Source organism: Bubalus kerabau, chromosome 1 (assembly GCF_029407905.1).
Source record: "Bubalus kerabau isolate K-KA32 ecotype Philippines breed swamp buffalo chromosome 1, PCC_UOA_SB_1v2, whole genome shotgun sequence".
NCBI lineage: Eukaryota > Metazoa > Chordata > Mammalia > Artiodactyla > Bovidae > Bubalus > Bubalus kerabau.
This window is the reverse complement of record NC_073624.1, coordinates 219,183,446-219,210,529: the sequence shown is the minus strand read 5'-3', so window position 1 is coordinate 219,210,529 and position 27,084 is coordinate 219,183,446. Positions and strand designations below refer to the sequence as shown.

The 27,084-nt window shown below is 39.6% G+C and overlaps 1 protein-coding gene across 5 annotated transcripts in view; it reads left to right on the top strand.

Annotated features, from left to right (window-relative positions):
- Nucleotides 1-27,084, top strand: part of SIL1 (SIL1 nucleotide exchange factor) — a 246,140-nt gene that overhangs the window by 160,251 nt on the left and 58,805 nt on the right. For all 5 annotated transcript variants that reach the window (XM_055554958.1, XM_055554943.1, XM_055554951.1 and 2 more), the window contains exon 7: nt 1,023-1,144. In XM_055554958.1, the coding sequence (XP_055410933.1) occupies nt 1,023-1,144 (122 nt within the window). The remainder of the gene's footprint in view (nt 1-1,022; nt 1,145-27,084) is intronic.

The following is a 27,084-nucleotide window of genomic DNA, read 5'->3' as shown; positions in this document are numbered from 1 at the left end:
TCTCTGGTAGAGCCATCTTCCAGTTTGAAAGAATAGAGTCAGGTAAGAAAGGGCTTAGTGGAATATGGAGGAGAAAGGTGGGTAGTAGTCCCATTGCTGTTAGGCTTCCTGCCTCTTCCTGATGATTTGTAGAGTGGGATGAGCATGTAGACAAGAGGCAGCTTTTGTACCAACAAAGATATTTCCAAGGGAGACTGTAGCTGCTGCATAGGGAAAAAAGGATCCAGTGACCCTTCTGAAGAAGTTGAGTCTTCTTCCAGGATGCAAGTGAAGCTTGGGAAATGAGTGTCTGAATTTTGGGGCTTTGGACCTTAAGTATAGCCTAGACCAGTGTGGCCCAATAGAACTTTATGGGATTATGGAAATGTTCTACACCGTCCAGTAATAGCCACTAGTGAGTTAGCAAGGTCTAGGCTAAAGCTTTTGAGAGAGACTTTTATGCAGATTTATCACAAAGTGTCCTCAGATTCATTCAACCTTAGATTATAAAGTGGGTAAGTGGGAAGAGAAGCATACTATTGTTATTCTTCTCCTAGCATTTTTCCAGCCCTCCACCTGCAACAGAGTTCCTTTTATGGTCCCTGATTTCTAATTAAAAACCAACATTTTAAAGTGTCTGCTGCCTCCACTGCCCCCACTGAGGCTGGACATCACCAGGAAGCATAGTGTCATTTACTAGTGCCGATGACACCAGATCTTGGTGTTAACAGCTTCTACATTATGAGTAAGCTTGTGACTCATTATGGTATTAGAATTTTCTAGGACATGTTTGGCATAAGCAATTGCTAGGTGACATTTTTGCCAATTCTCACGCAGGTACTCATAAATCATGGTAGATGAATTGGGAATTCTCAAATGTAAGATTGTTTTAAAATTTAGTTGGTTCTTACAGACCCTTTCCTAATTAGTCAAAAAGGTCACCAATACATTTTACTTAATTTTTTTAGTTTGTTCTTGAATAGTTAACAAAAGAAATTCTTACCTTGATGTCTATACTATACTAAGCAGTGCCTCTGTTCCAGATGGATAATGCACAGGACCTGCTTTCCTTTGGTGGCCTTCAGGTTGTGATCAACGGGCTCAACAGTACAGAACCCCTGGTGAAGGAGTATGCAGCATTTGTGCTGGGGGCTGCCTTTTCCAGGTGAGCAGCATGGATGGTCGTCACATTGGCCAGGATCCTTTGGACCCTTCAAGTGAAGTCTAGCTTTACTCTTGGCCTGATTGGCCTGGAGGAAGGATAGGTTTGAACTCACGCACCTCTCTATCCACAGTTTAGTGTAATCTCATGGAAACTAGAGTAAGAATTTGATTCTGCCTTTATTCTAACTAGATAAGAATTTTCACCCTTGTTGTCACCATCTGTGACTCTCTCTTCCCCCTCATCTTATATGTATGGACATTTCATAATATATTTTAGGTCACATTCTCTGTTTTAGTCAAAGCTAATTAGAAGTTACACAACCATAAGTAGCTGAGAGGAAGGGGAGTGAACTCCAAGAGTTGATCCTTTTAGCAGAGAAGCTTCATCTGGTGATGAATAAATAATGAACCTGACCAAGGAGGGCCTTCCTGGGGGAGATTTGCCTTCCTGTAGTTGCCTGAAACCAGTCAACGTGCCACCAGGTTATCACACTCTCTGGGTTGAGAGTTGTTTAAATTTCAGTTAGTCTGGCTTATGCTCGAAGACTGATCAGGTGAGAGGAATGAGCATCTCCAAAGGGTAGATGCAGAAAGAGATAGGAGCACCATATCATTATACTCACCCTAAAAAAGTCAAAATGTCTTCAAGCTGCAGTTGGTCCATTGGAGCTACAGTTTGTTCCATTTTTGAAAGTCTGTTCCTAGGACCATTTGTTCTTCTACAACAGGAACCATTATTCAAATTCTTGCTGTCGTGACATGTGTGGTGCCTATTAAGGGTTACCTTGCTTGCTTGCCAGGATTGTGATAATGTAGAAGGGCTATTTTGAACATTATCATTGGACTCTTTGCTTTGAAAAGATTTCCTTTGCCTTTCATCTACAATTATCTTTGTTTAATCAGAATCTCAGTCTGATACTCTCTAATTCTAAAAGACTTAGCTATCTTTTCTTAGTAAATTGAGAGGCAAAGTTAGGAAAACCAGAATTGTTGCAGGTGAGAGGCTGGGAGCACTGCAGGCCTTTGTTTCCCTTCTTGCTTACCTGCCCCATCTTTAAGCCCTGCTTGTCTTGTGGACTCCAGAGTATGCCTCTCTTGCTGTTGTTGACCAGAGCCGCGCAGGGAAATCACTGCCTGTGCATCTACTGGAAAGGTGAAGAATCTATAAATTTGTCATTGATAGCTGTGATTTCAGCCCTGCACAAGATCTTTATCCTCATTAGACTTTAGAGGCTTGAGAACTTACTGAAGTTCACTTTTTGTTTCTCAAGCTATAAAATAATTGGTTCAAACATTATTAACCTCTTTTCCAGACCCTTTTTGGAAATCTTCTCTGTACTTTGAATGTGAACAGATGATTCTGTGTGTACTTTGCCATTGCTTCTGGAAACACATTTCGTGGGGGAAAAGAAACGTCTTGATGTCACACCTTGGTTTAGGGGAGCTAAGCGACTTGAGAAGCTTGCTTTGGGACTGCTTAGCAGGCCATAACTCATATGGAGGCTGTGCCAATGTGTGGTGTTATTAAGACTTTTCCATGATTGTATTAGTGTAAGACTGTGTTAACATTTATGTGGTATCACTAAAATTTAAATAGAGATAAATATAAAATATTGCAATTTAGTGTTTTGGTGGCAAGAAAACTGCCGTATTCAAAATGTTCTAGCTGGGATTTTGATGGCTCACTGGAGGGCAGTTACAGTGACAGCATGGTATGGTGCCAGAGCATTTGGAAGCCAACAGCAGGCTCCTGAACACCATGAAAATGTAAGTGTTTTATGCAAAGAGGAACTTGATGGAAGGTAAGACTATTTCCATGCAGAGGCAGGTTTCAGTGGTCTAGTCTGATATTCATTATTTATTCCTGGTGTCCTAAGTATTGGTTCTGCAGCTTCCTACCTGCCCTCAGCCTGCAGGTGAGCACACACGTAGCACCCATGTATGCACACCTGCAGACACAAAGTGGTTGGATCAGCTCTTTCTTTGTCAAGAGGGCGTTCAAGGGGTCGTGAGCATGTTGGAATCATGGAGTCTCATGGTTTGGGAATCTTATTTAGAGATCATTCCTTCCAGTTTTCTGCTGATGAGCAAAAACATAGCTCACTCAGTCCAGATGTTTGACTATTTGCAAGAACTAGGTAGACCACTGGTACGTACAGTCAGAAAATCTAGGTTCAAGTCCAGTTTCTATCATTTCCTGGCTGTTTACCTGTGGGCAAGTGATTTTACTTTTCTAAGCCTCACCTTTTTCATTTGTTATCTAGAAACAATCATAGGTTTCCTTTAAGACTGAATGAATATGGAAGAACATAATATCCAATAAGTCCTGTGAAATGCTTATAAAACACCTATCAGTGACATGGGGTATAACATCATTGTGTTCATTGTGTGTCCTTTTTACTTTGCGTTTTCACTGTAACTCAGAGTTAAAGTGTTTCTTTTGTTTTGCATTGAAGACAAATGCAAACCTTTGTCTTCCTCATTTTCTCTTCTATTAAGTGCCTACCTTCTACCACATATATCTCTTGGTGTCAGTCTTGCTGCTTCATGAGGGTATTTATTTGCCTGCCTGGGTTAATTACTTCATAAGACCTCCACAGACATTTCCGTAGATGAAGAGATCTCTTCTGTGGTGTTAAATTGGAAGCGGTTATTCCAAGATCAAGAAGAAAGAATTGACATAAACATAATTGATGTGCCCACTCAGTGTTACATGGCCACTGAAACAGTTTGTTCCCTTATTTAAATATTATTCACACTTATTATGGGTCACACACATTCATTTGCAGCTACCAGTGTTTTTGTTGGCCCATGTGCAGGCAGGTCAGGCTCTTGCATAAAAAGATATGTAGAAATAGGTAGGTAGGAGTCTGATGTCTTTGGCATCTTTATCTTTCCTTACCTCCCTTTCCTTCCTCCTTCCCTTCCTCCTTTCTTCAAGTCACATATTTTCAGTGGTCTTTTTATGACCTGCTTTCATCTTATGATGGCACCTCTCTCAGTCACTTTTGGTGTCCACTGTCCATGAGTTCTTTTATGCATATGTATGAATTATTCAATTATATCGGCTTGTAAATGCTCACTATATGCAGTCCTTTTTCATGAACTTATGCATAGTGTAAAAAGGAAGGTATGTGTGCTGTCAGCCATAGTGCAATTATGTTCTCCTATGATGGATCCCTGGAATAGGATTACACTCTACCCTATCTTTGATGTCTTCATTGGACCCTCCTTAGGAAATACTGGGTTACATACATCTCTCTGTAAAATGAATGTTCACCCCACTGCTGACCTTCACCCTCTCACCCTGTGCTCTGTTGGTTCTCTAATTTTCCTAGTTATACTCTTCCCATGGATATTTTACTAATTAATTTTAACCATTTGGCCAGTGTCAAATCTTTGTGTCCCATTTCCATTTGTTGGCCTCCAATTTTCAGATTTCTTTCCTGCTATCCTTCATGAATTTCAGTGCTTATCTGTATACACGTCTCTGTCTTGCCTGACTTTTGTGGCTTTTTGGGGAATCATTTCCATTGACCTCTACCTTTACTGCTGTCATCCACTAGGTATCTTGAAATTCATTTCCCTCTCCTCTCCAACATTTCGTGTTCTCTGCCCACTTCCATCATCTCTTCACATTTTCATCTCTCCTCTTAAATATGGTTCTTACACTTGTCATGATCTCCATCCTCTGCACATCCTCCTTTTCTCCCCCTCACCGTTCTTCTTCTTCACCGTCTTGCCACTCTCTAGGCTCCCTCCTTTTAGCCCGCAAATGTTCGATTACTTAGCCACTGACCCCTGCCAGCCTTCCCTTCCAAACTTCTTGAAAGATTAGACAGTTAGGGATCCAATAAGTGCACATGAGATACAGTTGCTGAAATGGTTCAAGAGTATTTTGTCTTTATTGACAGCTCCATTAACATTCAACAATGTCAACCACTACTTTCCTTTGGAAACTTTACTTCTCAGCTGCCATGTGATTGTAGTAGTTCCTTAGTTCTTGGATGTCTGTAATTACTCCATCTATTTTCTTCTTATGGCAACATTATCTTTTCAATATCTCCTGACTACAGCCATTTACCAAAATTTTCATGGCCTTGTCACTATTGTCTCTTCATTTTCTCTCCCAATGGTCCCACCTTTTCCTGTGGTTTCAGATTCTACCTCATTGTGGATAACTCCAGTGTCTAAGCCAGCTTTTCTTCTCAGGTCCTTTCCTCCATTTCTATCAGACTGTGTCATTGCACATCAAACTGAAAGAGAAGAAAATGGAATTCATTTTTGTCTATCTCAAAAGCTAGGCTTTTCTTCCCACTTCTCTATTTATCTGTTCTTGGCCTTATGATTGTCTTTGTTACCAAAGCTTAAAACTTTGGAGTGATATTTGAGTCTTGTTTCTTTCTAGTTATTTACCTGGTCACTGAGTCCTGTGGATTTTTATTTTCACAGTTATTGCCTACTAAACAATGATTTCATTTTTATAAATCTATTTTAAGGAACCTTGATATTGTGAGGGCAGCAACATGTTTAGGAAGGGGACTCCCTCTCTCGGTGCTAGGAAATGAGCCCTGAATAGTTTAAATCAGGCATGGCAATCACATTTTCTCTGGATGTAGATTGATTTAGAGGTAAGCATTTGACCCAGTTCTGGACAATGAGACATAAAGAGATGTTTGCTGGAAAAGCTTCTGGGAAGGATTTTGTTCTCTTATAAAGATGTTCAAACATGTTTTAGAAAAGGCATAGGAACCAGAGATAAAATTGCCAACATCTACTGGATCATCGAAAAAGCAAGAGAGTTCCAGAAAAACATCTATTTCTGCTTTATTGACTATGCCAAAGCCTTTGACTGTGGATCATAATAAACTGGAAAATTCTGAAAGAGATGGGAATACTAGACCACCTGACCTGCCTCTTGAGAAATCTGTATGCAGGTCAGGAAGCAACAGTTAGAACTGGACATGGAACAACAGACTGGTTCCAAATAGGAAAAGGAGTACGTCAAGGCTGTATATTGTCACCCTGCTTATTTAACTTATATGCAGAGTACATCCTGAGAAATGCTGGGCTAGAAGAAGCACAGTCTGGAAACAACATTGTAGGGAGAAATATCAATAACCTCAGATATGCAGATGACACCACCCTTATGGCAGAAAGTGAAGAGGAACTAAAGAGCCTCTTGATGAAAGTGAAAGAGGAGAGTGAAAAAGTTGGCTTAAAGCTCAACGTTCAGAAAACTAAGATCATGGCATCCGGTCCCATCACTTCATGGCAAATAGATGGGGAAACAGTGCAAACAGTGGCTGACTTTATTTTCTTGGGCTCCAAAATCACTGCAAATGGTGACTGCAGCCGTGAAATTAAAAGATACTTGCTCCTTGGAAGGAAAGTTATGACCAACCTAGACAGCATATTAAATAGCAGAGACATTACTTTGCCAACAAAGGTCCGTCTAGTCAAGGCTGTGGTTTTTCCAGTGGTTGTGTATGGATGTGAGTGTTGGACCGTAAAGAAAGCTGAGTGCTGAAGGATTGATGCTTTTGAACTGTTGTGTTGGAGAAGACTCTTGAGAGTCCTTTGGACTGCAAGGAGATCCAACCAGTCCATCCTAAAGGAGATCAGTCCTGGGTGTTCATTGGAAGGACTGATGCTAAAGCTGAAACTCCAATACTTTGGCCATCTGATGCGAAGAGCTGACTCATTTGAAAAGTGCCTGATGCTGGGAAAGATTGAAGGCAGGATGAGAAGGGGATGACAGAGGATGAGATAGTTGGATGGCATCACTGATTCAATGGACATGAGTTTGAATAAACTCTGGGAGTTGGTGATGGACAGGGAAGCCTGGTGTGCTGCAGTCCGTGGGGTTGCAAAGAGTCAGACATGACTGAGTGACTGAACTGAACTGAAAGACAAAGATAGTAAGGAGACCTTGTCTACTTCTTTCTACCTTGATTACAGTTGTTGGAGTAACAATTGTTGGAGCTACAGCTGTTGTCGGAGCTGCAGCTGGCTTAGACCAGTGAGATGAGATGCACAGGAACAAAAAGGCAATATGCTGAAGAGGATAAATGAGGGGAAAGACAAGACTAGCTTCTTTATGATACAGTTTAGCTACTATACTGGCTTTAGAACCATCTATTTACATATTTCTGTCATGAGAGTTTGTTTTTTTTTTTAAAGATTCTGTTAGTCATTATTCTGTTAATTGCTTCTAACCATATTCTAATTAATAAATTTTAAACATCTCTCTTCATAGCACTTATCTCAATTTGCAGTTAAATATTTGTTTGATTACCTGTTAAATGGTGATAAACCCTGTTAGTCCAGGGGACAATAGGATTCATTTTCTGTCTTAATCTTACTGTTTCCCTAATGTATAGCCGGACCTAGCATTGAGTGCTAGGAAGTAATAATGAAGAAACTACAGAATAAAGTGACACCTAGGAAATGAAGTGTTTTTCAGATAATGCATGAGGGCAGAGTGGAGGATGCTGTCTCTATTAATGATGTAATAGTAGATGGTTCAGATATCTCGGTTCAGTCACTCAGTCATGTTGAACTCTTTGCAACCCCATGGACTACAGCATGCCAGGCTTCCCTGACTATCAGCAAGTCCCAGAGCTTGCTCAAACTACGTCCATCAAGTTGGTGATGCCATCCAAGCATCTCGTCCTCTGTCATCCCCTTCTCCTCTGGCCTTCAATCTTTTCCAGAATCAGGGTTTTTTCCAATGAGTCAGTTCTTTGCATAAGGTGGCCAAAGTGATGGGGCTTCAGCTTCAGCATCAGTCCTTCCAGTGACTATTCAGGACTGATTTCCTTTAGAATTGAATGGTTTGATCTCCTTGCAGTCCAAGGGACTCCCAAGAGTCTTTTCCAATACCACAGTTCAAAAGCATCAATTCTTTGGCACTCAACTTTCTTTATGGTCCAACTCTCACATCCATACATGACTACTGGAAAAACCATAGCTTTGACTAGACAGACCTTTGTTGGCAAAGTAATGTCTCTGCTTTTTAATATGCTGTCTAGGTTTGTCATAACTTTTCTTCCAAGGAGCAAGCATCTTTTAAATTCATGGCTGCAGTCACCATCTGCAGTGATTTTGGAGCCCAAGAAAATAAAGTCTCTCACTGTTTCCACTGTTTCCCCATCTGTTTGCCATGAGGTGATGGGATAGATGCCATGATCTTCGTTTTTTGAATGTTGCATTTTAAGCCAAACTTTTCACTCTCCTCTTTCATCACAAGGCTCTTCAGTTCCTCTTTGCTTTCTGCCATAAGAGTGGTGTCATCTGTGTATCTGAGGTTATTGATATTTCTCCCAGCAATCTTGATTCCAGCTTGTGCTTCATCCAGCCTGACATTTCACATGATGGTCTCTGGATATAAGTTAAATAAACAGGGTGACAGTATACAGCCTTGTGTAACTCAGTGAAATTTTGAGCCATGCCGTGTAGAGCCACCCAAGATGGATGGATCACGATGGAGAGTTCTGACAAAGCATGGTCCACTGGAGAAGTGAATGGCAAACCATTTCAATGTTTTTGCCTTGAGAACCTCACGAACAGTATGAAAAGGCAAAAAGATATGACTCTGAAAAATGAACTCCCCAAGTCAGTAGGTGCCCAGTATGCTACTGGAGAAGAGTGGAGAAATAACTCCAGAAAGAATGAAGAGATGGAGCCAAAGCAAAAACAACATCCAGTCGTGGATATGACTGGTGATGGAAGTAAAGTCCAATGCTGTAAAGAACAATATTGCATGGGAACCTGGAATGTTAGGTTTATGAATCAAGGTAAATTGGAAGTGCTCAAACAGGAGATGGCAAGAGTGAACATCAACATTTTAGGAATCAGTGAACTAAAATGGACTGGAGTGGGCGAATTTAATTCAGTTGACCATTATATCTACTACTGTGGGCAAGAATCCCTTAGAAGAAACACAACAAAAGAGTCTGAAATGCAGTACTTGGGTACAGTCTCAAAAATGACAGAATGATCTCTGTTTGTCTCTAAAGCAAACCATTCAGTATCACAGAAATCCAAACTATGCCCCGACCACAAATGCTGAAGAAGCTGAGGTTGAACGATTCCATGAACACCTACAAGACCTTCTAGAACTAACACCAAAAAAAGATGTCCTTTTCATCACAGGGGACTAGAATGCGAAAGTAGAAAGTCAAGAGATACCTGGAGTAACAGGCAGGTTTGGCCTTGGAGTACAAAATGAAGCAGGACAAAGGCTAACAGTTTTGCCAAGAGAATATACTGGTCATAGTGAACACCCTCTTCCAACAACAGAAGAGATGACTCTACACATGGACATCACCAGATGGTCAATACCAAAATCAGATTATTATATTCTTTGTGCCAAAAATGGAGAAGCTCTATAGAGTCAGCAAAAACAAGACCAGGAGCTGACTGTGGCTCAGATCATGAACTCCTCATGAGCTCAGATTATGAATCAGAATTCATAAGTCTGAATTATTGCAAAATTCAGACTTATATTGAAGAAAGTAGGGAAAACCACTAGACCATTCAGGTGTGACCTAAATCAAATCTCTTATGATTATACAGTGGAAGTGACAGATAGATTGAAGAGATTAGGTCTGATAGAGTGCTGAAGAACTATGGACAGAGGTTCATGACATTATATAGAAGGCAGTGATCAAAACCATACCTAAGAGAAACAAAGGCAAAATGGTTGTCTGAGAAGGCCTTACAAATAGCTGAGAAAAGAAGAAAAGTGAAAGGCAAAGGAGAAAAGGAAAGATATACCCATCTGAATGCAGAGGTTCAAAGAATAGCAAGGAGAGATAAAAAAGCCTTCCTCAGTCATCAATGCAAAGAAATAGAGGAAAACAATAGAATGGGAAAGACTAGCGATCTCTTCAGGAAAATTAGAGATACCAAGGAACATTTCTTGCAAAGATGGGTACAATAAAGGACAGAAACGGTATGGACCCAACAGAAGCAGAAGCTATTAAGAAGAGGTGGCAAGAATACACAGTAGAACTATACAAAAAAGATCTTCATGACCCAGATAACCATGATGGTGTGATTACTCACCTAGAGCTAGATATCCTGGAGTCTGAAGTCAATTGGGCCTTAGGAAGCATCACTGTGAACAAAGCTAGTGGAGGTGATGGAATTCCATCTGAACTATCTCAAGTCCTAAAAGATGGTGCTGTTAAATTGCTGCACTCAATATGCCAGCAAATTTGGAAAAAGCAGTGGCCACAGGACTGGAAAAAGGTCAGTGTTCATTCTAATCCCAAAGAAAAGCAATGCCAAAGAATGTTCAAACTACTACACAGTTGCACTCATCTCACATGCTAGCAAAGTAATGCTCAAAATTCTCCAAGCGAGGCTTCAAAGTGAACCAAGAACTTCCAGATGATCAAGCTGGATTTAGAAAAGGCAGAGGAAGCAGAGATCAAATGACCAGCATCCGTTGGATCGTAGGAAAAGCAGGAGAGTTCCAGAAAAACATCTGCTTTATTGACTATGCCAAAGCCTTTGACTGTGTGGATCACAACAAACTATGGGGAATTCTTAAAGAAATGGGAATACCAGACCACCTTACCTGCCTCTGGAGAAATCTATATGCTGGTCAAGAAGCAACAGTTAGAACTGGTTCCACATTGGGAAAGGAGTACGTCAAGATTGTATATTATTGTCAGATATATCACCTTGACCCTTTAAAAATCTAGGTCTGTATAATACATATGTAGCAACACTCCCCACTCCCAACCCCCAACTCTTCCCCATAGCTGAAGGCCCAAAAAAGAGAAGGTTAGAGGTGGAATGCAGTCACATGTTGGAGATGCCAGAATTTGAATAAAAGTCCAAGTGCGATTCCTAGTACTAGTTCTGACCTCTTGACTCCATGACCTGATTTTTCACTCCTCCAGATGCAGAGAGATGCTCAAACCATTTTGTATCTCATAAATTAACTGTCATATTAACCAGGTTGGCCCAAGCAGTTGGATAGCCTTTTAGCTTTTAAAGCTGCATTCAGAGTCTTATTTCTTTTTTCAAATGGCAATTAATGACAAATGGAAAATGAGAGCTAAGCCTGACCAGGATATTGAAGAAACAAAGGGTTCATTGTGGGGAGGGAGGCACCACTTTGCTTAATGAACTTGTCCTTTCTGCATTTCTTTTAAATCTATCTCTGTAATGTTCTCCTGCCTCCTCCACATCCTCTATGGGGCTGCTTTCAGATTTTTTCAGTATTGACTACCTCCTCCTTAATTTCTTCACTGTATAACTCCAGCCCACAAAGTTCTTTCCTTTTAACTTTATTAACATTTGTTGTCTGGACTCCTAAACTGTCTCATACAACTAATTATCTGCATATGCCAGTTCTTTCCTCTGTTTTCCCAATAAAACCGAGCTTCTTGAGAGTGAAACTGGTATCCAAGCCCGTAGTAGCCACAGCACTTTATAGAGGGTAAGTTTCATGTAGCTGCTTAGAGCATTTCATGGTGCAAACTAAATGGTCCAGCACAAAAGCTGAAATCACCAAAAATAAGTGGGAGTAATGAAGCCACAAGAAACAAGGAAGCTTTTTATTTTGTTTCATTTTTCCTCTAGTGAGTGTGTATTACATTTGTATTTAAAATTTATACAATAAGTAGCAAAACAAAGTTGGAAGACTTCTGTATCTAGCATATGGTGATTAACATTTCTTAAAAAGAATTCTTGGTTCAGAAAACTTGAAGATGCTGGATCTGTAACATATAAACATTTCCTTAAACATTGCTCAATTCAGCTGTCAAAAAAACTTTAGGGCTACTGCTTTGAATTCCTAAAGGGGAAATAACATATTCTTTATGTGGTAGTCCTGCAAGAAATTGAGAGAAGTTCCAGAGACACAAATTCTAAGAGATATGAAACGCTGGAAGTTACATCTGTTATGAGAACACTTGTTTCCTAATGGCCAAGATCACGTGGTTTCAACAGGTGTTAAGTTGGGAGACAGGAGATAAAAACTTGAGCCCTTGAAAAGGAGAATTAGAAAAATGAAAATCTTTTAGTTAGAAAAGGCATTTTGATTTTGAGTGGAAGGTAGAAATATTTCCAAGGAAATTCTTCACCCTTGAGTACTTTTGGACTGGAAATCATGTTCTGTTTGTGCCTTAAAAATCTCTAAGCTGAGAATTTATTCTAAAACAGTCTCAATATATAATAAAGTGGAAAAAATATTTGCAAATTAGGTTAGAGATATAACATTAGTATTCCAATATATATATATAAAGAATGCCTAAAAATAGAGAGTAGGTACATTAATAACCCTATAGAAAAATGGGATAGACACACACCGCAGAATAAGACAGTGTAGGTGACTTAACCATAGGAAGAAATGCTCAGCCTCACTCATAAGAAGAGAAAGACCAACTAAAACTACACTGAGATACCGTTTTTCACCCATCAGGATAGCAGAAGTCCAAAAAAGTTGATAGTATATTCTGTTTGTGAAGCTGTGGGGAAATAGGCTCTTATACATTGGTGGTAGAATTTAAAAATAGCACAACCCTTACAGAATGAAATTTGACAGTAGCTAACAAAATTGTACACACATATTTACCCTTTGAAATATTCCTACTTTTAGAATTCTACCTCTAAAATAATACTGATAAAGATATGAAAAGACGTATGTATGTTCAAGGTTATTCACGGTAGCACTATTTGTAATAGCAAAAGAGGGAAATCAGTCCAAATGTCCATCAGCAGGGAATAGATGGAATAAATTATACTATACCATAAATTGTATAATTTATTCCATGGAGTGCTGCAGAGTTGTAAGAAAAGATTTAGGAATGTTTCTGTATAATACAGAATATGTCTGTTGTGATATTTCCCAGGATATATTGTTAAATGAAAATAGAGAAAATTATGAATAAGTGCTATTAAGCATGCATATGTGCTTATGTTTTTTTAAAAAATGAAGGGTAAATGGTTGATATAGGGAGAGGGACTGCAGTCTGCAGGTATTTTATGTAATTTTAAAACTCAAAGTAATTACAAAAAATTATTTCTCATAAAAATTGAGAACAAAATGAAACAATTGAATCTAGTTGTCTATAGAATTGGTGGGATAATCACACAAGGAGGAACTATTTCATGTGATTTTACAATCCAGTAGTTTAACTATACATCCCAATTTGGTTGCATTTTAAAGACAAAGGTATCTGTAAAACTTTTTAGAAATCTTGTTGTTAATGGAAATGTTAGTGTTGTTATTCTGAGACTGTTATGTGTGTTGTGGGATAAAGCAGATGAATATTTATGCTGGTTTCTCTGAGAGCCAGGATTTTCAGCGTGACAGGGGAGATACTGATGTAAAATTGAATATTGAGTAAAATCCCTCTTAGTCCTGATTTTGGATTGAAAGTATTAGCATGATTTCATGATGAATTTTTTCTTAAAAAATGTATTTGTTAGCTCTGTCCACTGAAAGAATCTAGAAAAAAAGATAAAGCTAGTAGCAATGGTCAACTGGGCTTCCTAGATTGTATTTTCTATTAATAAACAACATTTTCCTCTAAAATAGCATTTTTCATTAAAAGGAACTCTGATTTCACATTGGCTCATTTCAAATCTGGAGTAAAACGTGTGCAAAATGATCTTGGATGTCTTGTCATAATCAAAAGCAAGAACATTCTCAAAGACTACTTGGGTCTTGTGTAAAGGACTCAGGATTCAGCTTGAAAAGGTTCCCAGTGACCATAGATGGGACTCGAGGAATTTCAAGATGGATAAGAACTGCAGTGAATTGAAGCAAATAAAATATGTTTAAATCCCCAAATTCATCATGATACTTTTGAACAAATTTTAAACCTCTTTGGTCATTTTTAGAGAGTGCTGGGTAGGGAAACAATTCAAATCGAAAGTAACAAATAGAAACAATAAAGCATTTTATGTTTATCTCTTCTTTCCCATATGAACTGAATCTCTGCATACTCAACTAGTTGAGGAGAAGTTTTTATTTTTATTGCTTTGCTATATTGTGTTGTTTTCTGCCATGCAACTGGAATCAGCCATAACTATGTATATATCTGCTCCCTCTTGAGCCTCCCTCCCACCCCTCCCCCATTAGGGGAAGTTTTTAATAGAGAAATTCTAGGTAAAAAAGGAAGAGTGTTGTAGTTAGAATATTACTATCCTGTAACCTTTAACAAACTGATGGATCTTGGTAATGACCATGAATGGCTGCAAAATAAAGGCAATCAAACATTATCTGCCTTGTTATGGATGATGTGGTACATATCCATTTATCAGTTTTTAAAAAAAATTTTTTTTATTTAGGCTTTGCTAGGTATTCTTTTGGAGAAGGCAATGGCACCCCACTCCAGTACTCTTGCCTGGAAAATCCCATGGGCGGAGGAGCCTGGTAGGCTGCAGTCCATGGGGTCGCGAAGAGTCAGACACGACTGAGCGACTTCACTTTCACTTTTCACTTTCATGCATTGGAAAAGGAAACGGCAACTGACTCCAGTGTTCTTGCCTGGAGAATCCCAGGGACGGGGAGCCTGGTGGGCTGCAGTCCATGGGGTCGCACAGAGTCGGACACGACTGAAGCGACTTAGCAGCAGCAGGTATTCTTTGCTGCTCGGGCTTTTCTCTAGTTATAGTGATGGGGGTCTGCTCTCTAGTTGCGGCGCTTGGACGTCTCATTGCTATGGCTTCTCTTGTTGTGGAACATGGGTTGTAGGACTCACAGGCTTCAGTAGTTGCAGCTCCTGGGCTCAGTATTGCTGTTGCAAGGTTCTGGAGCACAGACTCAATAGTTGTGATACACATGCTTAATTGTTCATGTGGGATCTTCCCGGATCAGGGCTCAAACCCATGTCTCCTGCTTTGGCAGGCAGATTATTGTGGTTATCTGGGTCGTTAAGGTATGTTTTGGATAATTCTGCTGTGTATTCTTACCACCTCTTCTTAATATCTTCTGCCTCTGTTAGGTCCATACCTTCTCTGTCCTTTATTGTGCTGATCTTTGCATGAAATTACATCTATCCTTATACCAATCTCATATCATTTCCATTACTATAGCTTTATATGTTTATTTCTCTATCAGGTGAAACAAATCCTTTATTCTTATTCTTCTTTAAAATCACCTTTAATGTTTTTGGCCCTTTACTCTTCCATGTGGATTTTAGACACACTTTGTCAGGGTCAACAAAAACTATTTGTTTCCATTAAAGTAAATTTACAGATTAATCTGTGAGAATCAGCATAATTATAAAATTGTGTTCCCATCTATGAATATGGCTTGTCTTTTCAGTTTAGTTCAGTCTAGTTGCTTAGTTGTGTCAGACTCTTGGCGACTGCGTGGACTGCAGCACACCAGGCTTCCCTGTCCATCACTGTCTCCTTGAGCTTGCTCAAACTCATGTCCATTGAATCGGCGATGCCATCCAACCATCTCATCCTCTGTTGTTCCCTTCTCCTCCTGCCTTCAGTCTTTCCCAGCATCAGGGTCCTTTCCAATGAGTCAGTTCTTCACATCAGGTGGTCAAAGTATTGGAGCTTCAGCTTCAGCATCAGTCCTTCCAATGAATATTCAGGACTGGTCTCCTTTAGGATGGACTGGTTTGATCTCCTTGCAGTCCAAGGGACTCTCAAGAGTCTTCTCCAACACCACGGTTCAAAAGCATCAATTCTTCAGTGCTCAGCTTTCTTTATGGTCCAACTTTATCTTTCCAGGTAGATGTTTTTAAATCTTTTAATTAAGATATGTAATTTTCCACTTAAGTATTAAATATCTTTTGTTATCCTTAAGTACTTTACAGGATTTGTTATTGTAAATAAGATTGTTTTCAAGTTTTCATTTTCCAATTTGTTGTTGCTATTGTTTGATTTCATATCTAACAGATTTGCCAAAGTCTTATCTCTTCTAATAGTTTGTGTTTTCTTCCTAGACAGTCATGTCATTTTAAAATAACAGTTTTCGTTCTTTTTCATTATCCTCATTTGTTCTTATTGTAGTTTTTAGCATCTTTAATACAATGTTTATTAAAATATTAATAGGAGGCATTCCTGTCTTATTCCTGTCTTTAGAGGGAATGACAATATTTTACCATTAAATACTACATTTATTATAGGCTTTTAATAAGCTAAAAAATTCTCTTCTTAGTTTTCTGGGTTTTTAATCATGAATTTGTATTAGATTTTATTGATAATTTCTTTTATCTGTAGAAGTGACTGTATGATTTTGTTTCTGTTCATTCACTGATGAGATGAATTGCATTAGGAATTTTTCTACTATTCTACATGCCTATGATATATTTTTATCTTTAATATTTTGTTTGACTTAGCTTTTTACTCCTTAATTTAGAATTTTAAAATTTGTGATTATAATTCAGGTTGGTCATATGATTTTTTTTTTATTATACTAGTTTTTTTTTATGAGAGAGCATTTATTTTATTCTTATAGAAGCCTTAATGCTTAATAATGATTTAAAGGTGACCTTAACAATATTAAGGACTTTGTTGTTCTTGTGGATTACAAAATATAAACTTGACTATTTTTATTATTTATTTATTTATTTTTGACTGTGATGTTGCAGCATGCAAGTTCCCCAACCAGGGGTTGGACCTGTGCCCCCTGTAGCTGAAGCACAAAGTCTTAACCACTGGCTGCCAGGGAAGTCCCTAATTATTTTTATTGAGATAGATATTAGGACTCCATAGACAAAGAGCTCTAAAAAATGCTTTTTTCCCCCGCAAGTATCTCATTTTTGTGAGAGAATACCATCAAAACCAGTCAGATTTATATAAACTCAGATATGTTGTTCAAGTATAAATCCAGAGAAAACTATGAAATTGAAAGAGTTATCAGAGCTTACTATAAAATTTTACTTGACTTAGGTAACAGGCAAGGTAAGCTCAAATTTAGTGTTTGTCATACTGTTCTTATATGTTTTGTATAAAGCTTATAGTGATGTCATAAAAGGATATGAAATGCTTTCCTTCCCTTTCTAATGTCTGGAACGTTTTGTACCAGATGGGGTTATCAGTTCCATAAAGTCTTGATGAAACTTACCTGTAGAACCACCTTGCTTGGCACATTTTTGTGTGGGTAGATTTTTTTTTTAATTTCATATGCAATTTCATTAATATTTAAGTCTCTTTAGATTTTATATCTCTTTAAAAATTTTTTTTTATTATAGTGTCAGGGGTACAGCAGAGTGAATCAGTTACCATTGTTCAGTTGCTAAGTCGTGTCTGACTCTTTGCGACCCCAGGGACTGCCGCACGCGAGACACCTCTGTCCTCCACTATCTCCTGAAGTTTGCTCTAATTCATGTCCATTGAGTTGGTGATGCTATCTAACCATTTCATCCTTGGCCACCCCCTTCTCCTTTTGCCTTCAATCTTGCCCAGCATCAGGGTCTTTTTCCACTGAGTCAGCTCTTCATATCAGGTGGCCAAAGTATTGGAGCTTCAGCAACGGTCATTCTAATGAATGTTCAGGGTTGATTTCCCTTAAGATTGACTAGTTTGATCTCCTTGCAGTCTGAGGGACTCTCAAGAGCCTTATATCCACTTTTTTCAAGATTCTTCCCTTGTTTAGGCCATTACAGAGTATTGAGTAGAGTTCCTTGTGCTATACAGCAGGTTCTTATTAGTTTTCTATTTTATATATAGCAGTGTGTATATGTCAGTCCCAGTCTCCCAATTTATCTCTCCCGACCCTGTAACTGCTGGTAACATAACCATATGTTTGTTTTCTACATGTGTAACTCTACTTCTGTTTTGTAAATAAGGTCATTTGTACCCCCTCCCCCCTTTTTTAAAGATTCCACATATAAATGTTATCATGTGATATTTGTCTTTCTCAGTATGACTTACTTCACTCAGTATGACAATCTTTAGTTCCATCCATATTGCTGTAAATGGCATTATTTTGTTCTTTTTCATGACCAAGTAATATTCCATTGTATATATGTGTACACATCTTCTTTATCCATTCCTCTGTTAATGGACATTTAGGTTATGTCCATGTCATGGCGATTGTAAATAGTGCTGCAATGAACTTTGGGATACATGTGTCTTTTTAAACTGTTTTACTCCGAGTATATACCCAGGAGTAGGATTGCTGGATCATAATGCTTGTTTTGTTTTTAGTGTTTCAAAGAACTTCCACACTGTTCTCTATAGTGGTTGCACCAACTTACATCCCCAGCAACAGTGTAGGAGACTTCCCTTTTCTTTGTACCCTCTCCAGCATTTATTGTTTGTAGATTTTTTGATGTTGGTCATTCTAACTGGTGTAAGGTGATACCTCCTTATAGTTTTGATTTGTTTTCTGCGAGGGCGCAGGAGGGCCTAGAGGAGCTATCCCACATTGAAGGTCAGGAAGGGCGGAGGTGAGGAGATACCCCTCATCCAAGGTAAAGAGCAATGGCTGCGCTTTGCTGGAGGAGCCGTGAAGAGATACTCCATGCCCAAGGTAAGAGAAACCCAAGTAAGACTGTAGGTGTTGCAAGAGGGTATCAGAGGGCAAACACACTGAAACCATACTCACAGAAAACTAGTCAATCTAATCACACTAGGACCACAGCCTTGTCTAACTCAATGAAACTAAGCCGTGCCCGTGGGGCAACCTAAGACGGGCGGGTCATGGTGGAGAGATTTGACAGATTGTGGTCCACTGGAGAAGGGAACAGCAAACCACTTCAGTATTCTTGCCTTGAGAACTCCATGAACAGTATGAAAAAGCAAAATGATAGGATACTGAAAGAGAAACTCCCAGGTCAGTAGGTGCCCAATATGCTACTGGAGATCATTGGAGAAATAACTCCAGAAAGAATGAAAGGATGGAGCCAAAGCAAAAAGAATACCCAGTGGTGGATGTGACTGGTGATAGAAGCAAGGTCCGATGCTGTAAAGAGCAATATTGCTTAGGAACCTGGAATGTCAGGTCCATGAATCAAGGCAAATTGGAAGTGGTCAAACAAGAGATGGCAAGAGTGAATGTCGACATTCTAGGAATCAGCGAACTGAAATGGACTGGAATGGGTGAATTTAACTCAGATGACCATTATATCTACTACTGCGGGCAGGAATCCCTCAGAAGAAATGGAGTGGCCATCATGGTCAACAAAAGAGTCCGAAATGCAGTACTTGGATGCAATCTCAAAAACGACAGAATGATCTCTCTTCGTTTCCAAGGCAAACCATTCAATATCACAGTAATCCAAGTCTATGCCCCAACCAGTAATGCTGAAGCAGCTGAAGTCGAATGGTTCTATGAAGACCTACAAGACCTTTTAGAACTAACACCCAAAAAAGATGTCCTTTTCATTATAGGGGACTAGAATGCAAAGTAGGAAGTCAAGAAATACCTGGAGTAACAGGCAAATTTGGCCTTGGAATATGGAATGAAGCAGGGCAAAGACTAATAGAGTTTTGCCAAGAAAATGCACTGGTCATAACAAACACGCTCGTCCAACAACACAAGAGAAGACTCTATACATGGACATCACCAGATGGTCAACACCGAAATCAGATTGATTATATTCTTTGCAGCCCAAGATGGAGAAGCTCTATACAGTCAGCAAAAACAAGACCGGGAGCTGACTGTGGCTCAGACCATGAACTCCTTATTGCCAAATTCAGACTTAAATTGAAGAAAGTAGGGGAAACCACTAGACCATTCAGGTATGACCTAAATCAAATCCCTTATGATTATACAGTGGAAGTGAGAAATAGATTTAAGGGCCTAGATCTGATAGATAGAGTGCCTGATGAACTATGGAATGAGGTTTGTGACATTGTACAGGAGACAGGGATCAAGATCATCCCCATGGAAAAGAAATGCAAAAAAGCAAAATGGCTGTCTGGGGAGGCCTTACAAATAGCTGTGAAAAGAAGAGAAGTGAAAAGCAAAGGAGAAAAGGAAAGATATAAACATCTGAATGCAGAGTTCCAAAGAATAGCAAGAAGAGATAAGAAAGCCTTCTTCAGCGATCAATGCAAAGAAATAAAGGAAAACAACAGAATGGGAAAGACTAGGGATCTCTTCAAGAAAATCAGAGATACCAAAGGAACATTTCATGCAAAGATGAGCTCGATAAAGGACAGAAATGGTATGGACCTAAAAGAAGCAGAAGATATTAAGAAGAGATGGCAAGAATACACAGAAGAACTGTACAAAAAAGATCTTCACGATCCAGATAATCATGATGGTGTGATCACTGACCTAGAGCCAGACATCCTGGAATGTGAAGTCAAGTGGGCCTTAGAAAGCATCACTACAAACAAAGCTAGTGGAGGTGATAGAATTCCAGTTGAGCTATTCCAAATCCTGAAAGATGATGCTGTGAAAGTGCTGTACTCAATATGCCAGCATATTTGGAAAACTCAGCAGTGGCCACAGGACTGGAAAAGGTCAGTTTTCATTCCAATCCCAAAGAAAGGCAATGCCAAAGAATGCTCAAACTACTGCACAGTTGCACTCATCTCACATGCTAGTAAAGTAATGCTCAAAATTCTCCAAGCCAGGCTTCAGCAATACGTGAACCGTGAACTTCCTGATGTTCCAGCTGGTTTTAGAAAAGGCAGAGGAACCAGAGATCAAATTGCCAACATCCTCTGGATCATTGAAAAAGCAAGAAAGTTCCAGAAAAACATCTATTTCTGCTTTATTGACTATGCCAAAGCCTTTGACTGTGTGGATCACAATAAACTGGAAAATTCTGAAAGAGTTGGGAATACCAGACCACCTGATCTGCCTCTTGAGAAATTTGTATGCAGGTCAGGAAGCAACAGTTAGAACTGGACATGGAACAACAGACTGGTTCCAAATAGGAAAAGGAGTACGTCAAGGCTGTATATTGTAACCCTGCTTATTTAACTTCTGTGCAGAGTACATCATGAGAAACGCCGGACTGGAAGAAGCACAAGCTGGAATCAAGATTGCCAGGAGAAATATCAATAACCTCAGATATGCAGATGACACCACCCTTATGGCAGAAAGTGAAGAGGAACTCAAAAGCCTCTTGATGAAAGTGAAAGTGGAGAGTGAAAAAGTTGGCTTAAAGCTCAACATTCAGAAAACGAAGATCATGTCATCCGGTCCCACCACTTCATGGGAAATAGATGGGGAAACAGTGTCAGACTTTATTTTGGGGGGCTCCAAAATCACTGCAGATGGTGACTGCAGCCATGAAATTAAAAGATGCTTACTCCTTGGAAGGAAAGTTATGACCAACCTAGATAGCATATTCAAAAGCAGAGACGTTACTTTGCCAACAAAGGTTCGTCTAGTCAAGGCTATGGTTTTTCCTGTGGTCATGTATGGATATGAGAGTTGGACTGTGAAGAAGGCTGAGCACCGAAGAATTGATGGTTTTGAACTATGGTGTTGGAGAAGACTCTTGAGAGTCCCTTGGCCTGCAAGGAGATCCAACCAGTCCATTCTGAAGGAGATCAGCCCTGGGATTTCTTTGGAAGGAATGATGCTAAAGCTGAAACTCCAGTACTTTGGCCACCTCACGTAAAGAGTTGACTCATTGGAAAAGACTCTGATGCTGGGAGGGATTGGGGGCAGGAGGAGAAGGGGACGACAGAGGATGAGATGGCTGGATGGCATCACTGACTCGATGGACGTGAGTCTGAGTGAACTCCTGGAGTTGGTGATGGACAGGGAGGCCTGGCGTGCTGCGATTCATGGGGTCGCAAAGAATCGGACACGACTGAGTGACTGATCTGATCTGATCTGATCTGAAGGTTGTTAAATGTATATAGATTCAGGATTCTTATAACCTCCAGATGCACTGTGCCTTATGTCAGTATGATTATTTTTATCCCTAAAAAGTCATTTTTACCATGAAGTCCATTTCATCTGATATTTATATATATACCAGCCTTCTTTGCTGTTAGCATTTTCTCGGTATATCTTTCTCCATCCCTTATTTTTCTCGCATAGTATTTTGGATACATTTTTTCTTTATATAGCATATAGCTAGATTTTGTTTTGTTAATTCAGTTAAATACATTTGCTTTTTGTGGGTGAATTTAATACAGTCCCTTTTATTGTGATTTGTTGACATAGTTGGATTAATTTCTGCTATTTGTTTCAGTGATGACCTTTAAGTTTTTAACATGCTTGATTGGGCTGCTGAAGTGTAAAGTTTTTTTACCTTTTCTCAAACAGTATAAGAACTGTTAAGAATGCTTTAATTCTGATTTCTCCATTCTCTGTGATTTTGTTGGCTAATATTTTATTTCCAACTTGTTTTTAACCAACTTTATAAAGTATTCATTATTACCATAATCAGTGCTAATATTTTATAGTTCATGCTTGTTCATATTTACCTATATGTTTATTGATTCCTTTGCCTACTTTTTCCTTCTGGAGATCAATTTCTCGAATTATTCTTTCATCAGATGTTGAGCTGGTAAGCTTTTTTAGATTTTCCTGGAACTGTCATCCTTTTGCTTTCCTTGAATGATACTGTATCTAGTTATCCTTCTGGTATCTGTTGTTATTGATGGAAAATCTATTGCCAATGTAACAGTTTTTCTTTCTGTAGGCGATCAGTTTTCCCTTGATTGTTTTAAGGTTTTTCAGTTGTATTTAATTATTAGCCACTTTTACCATTATATATCCAAGGAATTTATTTTAATTTATCCTGTTTGGCTCTCAATATGCTACTTCAACCTTTAGATTTCAGTTGTGGAAATTTCCTGATTTATTGTCATTTCCTGGTTTGTTGGCTTTCCCCTATACTTTTCTCTTCTCCCTAATATTTTATCAGGATTATATTGGACCATGTGTTTCTAACATCTCTTAACTGTTATTTCATATTTTTCATCTCTTCTGCTTCTTTTTGAATGACTTCTTCCACTTTATTTTCAGATGAATTGATTCTCCAGTAGTGTCTGGTGTGTTTATTACATCCATAAAGTTGCAATTTAAATGGCTATATTTTTCATTTCTAGGGGTTTTCTTTTTGCTTCAGTGACATCCAAAAGTTTTGATATGTATTACTTTAGTGTTCATTCAAAATATTTTAAAATTTTAATTATGACTTGGTTCATGATTTATATTTAAGTGTATTTCCTTTGTGTGTGTGTGTGTAGCAGAGTTTTATTAAAGTAAGAAAAGGGACAGAGAAAGCTTCTGATATAGACATCAGAAGGGGGATGGAGAATGCCCCCCTCACTAGTGTTAGCAAGGGAGTTATATACTTTTTAATTAGTTATTACAATAAATCGAAAGAATGTCTGGAGGTTGTAAAGATCTAACTAGACCCACTCCCATAATTTACATTTTAAGATAACGGGATTAGCCAGAAGGTTTTCAGGAAGGAGAAACTGTCCTTAAGCAGGATACATTGTTGTTATATAATCCTTGGTGGTTAAATCACTAAGTAGAGTGTCCCACTTTTATAACCCCATGGACTGTAGCCCGCCAGGCTCCTCTGTCCATGGAATTTTCCAGACAAGAATACTGGAGTGGATTGCCATTTCCTTCTCCAGTGGATCTTCCTGACCCAGGAATCGAACCCCGGTCTCCTGCATTTCAGGCAGATGCTTTACCAACTGAGCTGAGCGAAGCCCATATAATTCTGAGTACAGAGTTTAAACTGAGTTGTTTGTTGTGTAACCATCAGTTCCGGGCTTAAAGAAAAAAATGTTTTATTTGACTAAGACTAAGGAATGTAGAGAAAAAAAGATGTTTGTCCTTTCTTCCTCCTTGAGAATTCCAGACCCCTATCTCCTCCTTGAGAGCCCCAGGCCCCTTTCTCTTCCTCGGGGACCCTGGACTTCTTATCAACCTGCCTAGGAATTGACTCTCTCATTCCCCTCTTTTCTTATAGGAGAATTATGTTGCCAAGGGAAAGGGGTGTTGTTTTCATTCCATAACTACTTCCTGCTGAGATGGGACGCTGTCCCTAAATTGTTGAGGCAACATATTCTCCTAACCCTCATATTGAGGGTCTCTGATCCAGAGGCCCCAAGTAATAGTTGGAAGAGGTTGTGGCACTCATAGGAGCTTGGACAACCATTTTTAACCTAAAAGCTTTCAGACGGTTAGAAACAAACCCCATTTTACAGTTACAGATGTAAGGCAAAATAATCATTAAACCGAGTTAAAATCGAATCAAAATTAAAAGTTACATTATGTCCATAGTTACATCAGTCCATATTAGCATTGTTAGATGTCATCACAGAGTTGAAGAAAGTCCTTTTCCTTGAAGCGGAGAAACCCACGTGGGAAGTCTTCAATTGAAGACGAGGGGAGTGCTCTGCAGACCCAGCAATTAAGACGGATTATGGAATGCAGCGTAGGAATGAGTCCAGGACAGGAAGGCGCTGTCTTAAGGGTCAAACGGCAGACTTAGGACTTTGAGAGTCAGCAGAAGCAAGCCCACCTAGATTCTCAGGCTCATCTTGGTTCCTGGGTCAAACAGCGGCTTGTTTAACTCAAAGGCTGGGTCAGGAGTTAACCTCCCGGTAATGTCTGTTGAAAAGCTAAAAGCTGAGTCACATAGTTAATTTTAAGTCTTCAGGATCTATGACAGTCAGTTCAGTTCAGTTGCTTAGTTGTGTCCAACTCTTCGAGACCCCATGGACCACAGCATGCCAGGCTTCTGTGTCCATCACCAACTCCCGGAGTTCACCCAAACCCATGACCATCGAGTTGGTGATTCCATCCAGCCATCTCATCCTCTGTCGTCCCCTTCTCCTCCTGCCCCCAATCCCTCCCAGAATCCGGGTCTTTTCTAATGACTCAACTCTTCGCATGAGGTGGCCAAAGTGTTGGAGTTTCAGCTTCAACATCAGTCCTTCCAGTGAACACCCAGGACTGATCTCCTTTGGGATGGACTGGTTGGATCTCCTTGCAGTCCAAGGGACTCTCAAGAGTCTTCTTCAACACCACAGTTCAAAAGCATCAATTCTTCTGCACTCAGCTTTCTTTATAGTCCAACACTCACATCCATCCATGACTACTGGAAAAATCATAGCCTTGACTAGATGGACCTTTGTTGGCAAGGTAATGTCTCTGCTTTTCAATATGCTATCTAGGTTGGTCATAACTTTCCTTCCAAGGAGCAAGCATCTTTTACTTTCATGGCTGCAGTCACCATCTGCAGTGATTTTGGAGCCCCCCAAAATAAAGGCAGCCACTGTTTCCACTCTTTCCCCATCTATTTTCCATGAAGTAATGAGACCAGATGCCATGATCTTTGTTTTTTGAATGTTGAGTTTTAAGCCAACTTTTTAACTCTCCTCTTTCACTTTCATCAAGAGGCTCTTTAGTTCTTCTTCACTTTCTGCCATAAGGGTGCTATCATCTGCATATCTGAGGTTATTGATATTTCTCCTGGCAATCTTGATTCCAGCTTTTGCTTTGTCCAGCCCAGCGTTTCTCATGATGTACTCTGCATATAAGTTACATAAGCAGGGTGACAATATACACCTTTGATGTACTCCTTTTCCTATTTGAAACCAGTCTGTTGTTCCATGTCCAGTTCTAACTGTTGGTTCCTGACCTGCATACAGGTTTCTCAAAAGGCAGGTCAGGTGGTCTGGTATTCTGATCTCTTTCAGAATTTTCCACAGTTTATTGTGATCCACACAGTCAGTCTTGGGCATAGTCAATAAAGCAGAAATAGATGTTTTTCTGGAACTCTCTTTTATGATGACAGTATCATGCTTTTTCTATGACAATATCTGTGCACAAAAACAGTCTGTCATAGAGACAGTCCCTTCTTTTGGGGCAGGGGGGGTGGTTGCAGTTCGAGCCCTCATTAAAGCTGTGGGTAGAACTGTAAACTGACTGTCTTGTGTTTCCTAAGTTAGCTTACATGGGTGTCTTTTAATAATGTCATTAGCCTTTTAAACTTTTTTCTGAAGAAAAAACGTCTCCAGGAACAGTGTAAGTGATATTCTATTCCTAGAGCTTTTGATACCACTTGAGTTACAGCAGCTTTAAAGGTGGAGCATTGTTGCTCTGAACTTTAGAGTTTAAGATCCCACTTATATCATGAGAAGTCAGTACAGTAAGATTTTGCCCATTCATTAACCTTGGGCTTTAGTGGATACTGCTTTTGATGTGAAAATAGGTGAGTGTCTTGAGCTTGATAATGACAGGAACAGCATTTTGTACTTGACCCACAGCTTTTCCATCAGCCCACACTTTAGGATTTACAGTTTGTTCCATTAAAAAGAAATGGTTCCATATTCATGAAAACAGAGGCCTGGACCTTGTTTAGTATATCCCTCCCTAGAAGGGGTGAGGGAGACTCTGGTATGATTAGAAACTCGTGAGAAAACAGCACAGAGTCCCAGTTGCCACTTAAAGGATGACTAACATAATAATGTTTGGCTCATCCAGACAGTCCCATTACAGTACTGAATCAGGAGGAAGGCGGACCAGGGTCTTCAGTGAGCACAGAGAAAGTTGCCCCAGTGTCCTAAAGAAGCCAACTGATTGGCCCTCCACAGTTATTAATACCCGGAGTTCCTCAGGTGTAATTAGGATGGGAGCTTGTGTGGGGACCCCTGGGCACCTTCAGTCCAGATTGTCTTGCGATTCTGACCCTTGGGGCCTACACTTCAGAGGGCAGTCTCGTCTCCAGTGTGGTCCTTTGCAGACTGGACCTGGAGCCGGGGGCGGCTTAGATGCCTGAGGGAAATCCCTTTTGCGATGCCCCTCCTTTCCACAGTAATAACAAGTCTGTCCCTTTTCACCTGGGTCCCTCTGGGCATTTTTCTCAGGCTGTTTCTAACAGCAGGTCTAACAGCCATTGTTGGGGCTTCAGTCTTTTGCCTGCTTCTTTTTTGCCTCGATTTTTCCTCCTCATATTCTCTACCGTAATATACCGTCTGAGCCAGCTGCAACAGTTTTTCTAAAGACTGATTTGGTGCAAACGCTTGTTTTTGTAACTTACGGCAGATATCTGGAGGTGA